Raw genomic sequence first — 327 nt, forward strand, 5'->3', positions numbered from 1 at the left:
GGGTGGGGGGCGGGGGCCCCCCCGAGCCCGCTCCCCCCCTGCCCATCCATGCTGCTCCCCTGCTTTGTCACCTCCAGGGAGATGTCGAAGACGACGAGCTTGCAGCTGGTAGGGACAGCATCATAGCAGCAGTGGCTCCTCATGAAGTGCATGTAGACCTCAGCGTCGGGGGTCTGAAACTCGCTCTCTGGGCCCAGCCCCAGCACCTCGTTGCCCAGCGTGAAGGTGACAGGTCTTGGTCTCTGCCTGTGCTCTTCCTCCTCCTCACCCTCCTCCCTGGGGCACAGGGCCTCCGGGAACCCTGCGGGCAAACCCACCCCAGCCCTG

At 66.4% G+C, this 327-nt stretch overlaps 1 protein-coding gene across 1 annotated transcript in view; it reads right to left on the reverse strand.

The window, feature by feature from the left end:
• The window catches only part of LOC104625982 (5'-AMP-activated protein kinase subunit gamma-3-like), a 2,374-nt gene extending 2,066 nt beyond the window's left edge, over positions 1 to 308 (reverse strand). Inside the window, exon 1 of the mRNA XM_010293779.1 lies at positions 31 to 308. Coding sequence (XP_010292081.1) covers positions 31 to 152 — 122 coding nt within the window. The 5' untranslated portion in view covers positions 153 to 308. The remainder of the gene's footprint in view (positions 1 to 30) is intronic.
• Positions 309 to 327: the final 19 nt, after the last annotated feature.

This window comes from Phaethon lepturus, unplaced genomic scaffold (genome assembly GCF_000687285.1).
Source record: "Phaethon lepturus isolate BGI_N335 unplaced genomic scaffold, ASM68728v1 scaffold37930, whole genome shotgun sequence".
In the NCBI taxonomy this organism is placed as follows: Eukaryota; Metazoa; Chordata; class Aves; order Phaethontiformes; family Phaethontidae; genus Phaethon; species Phaethon lepturus.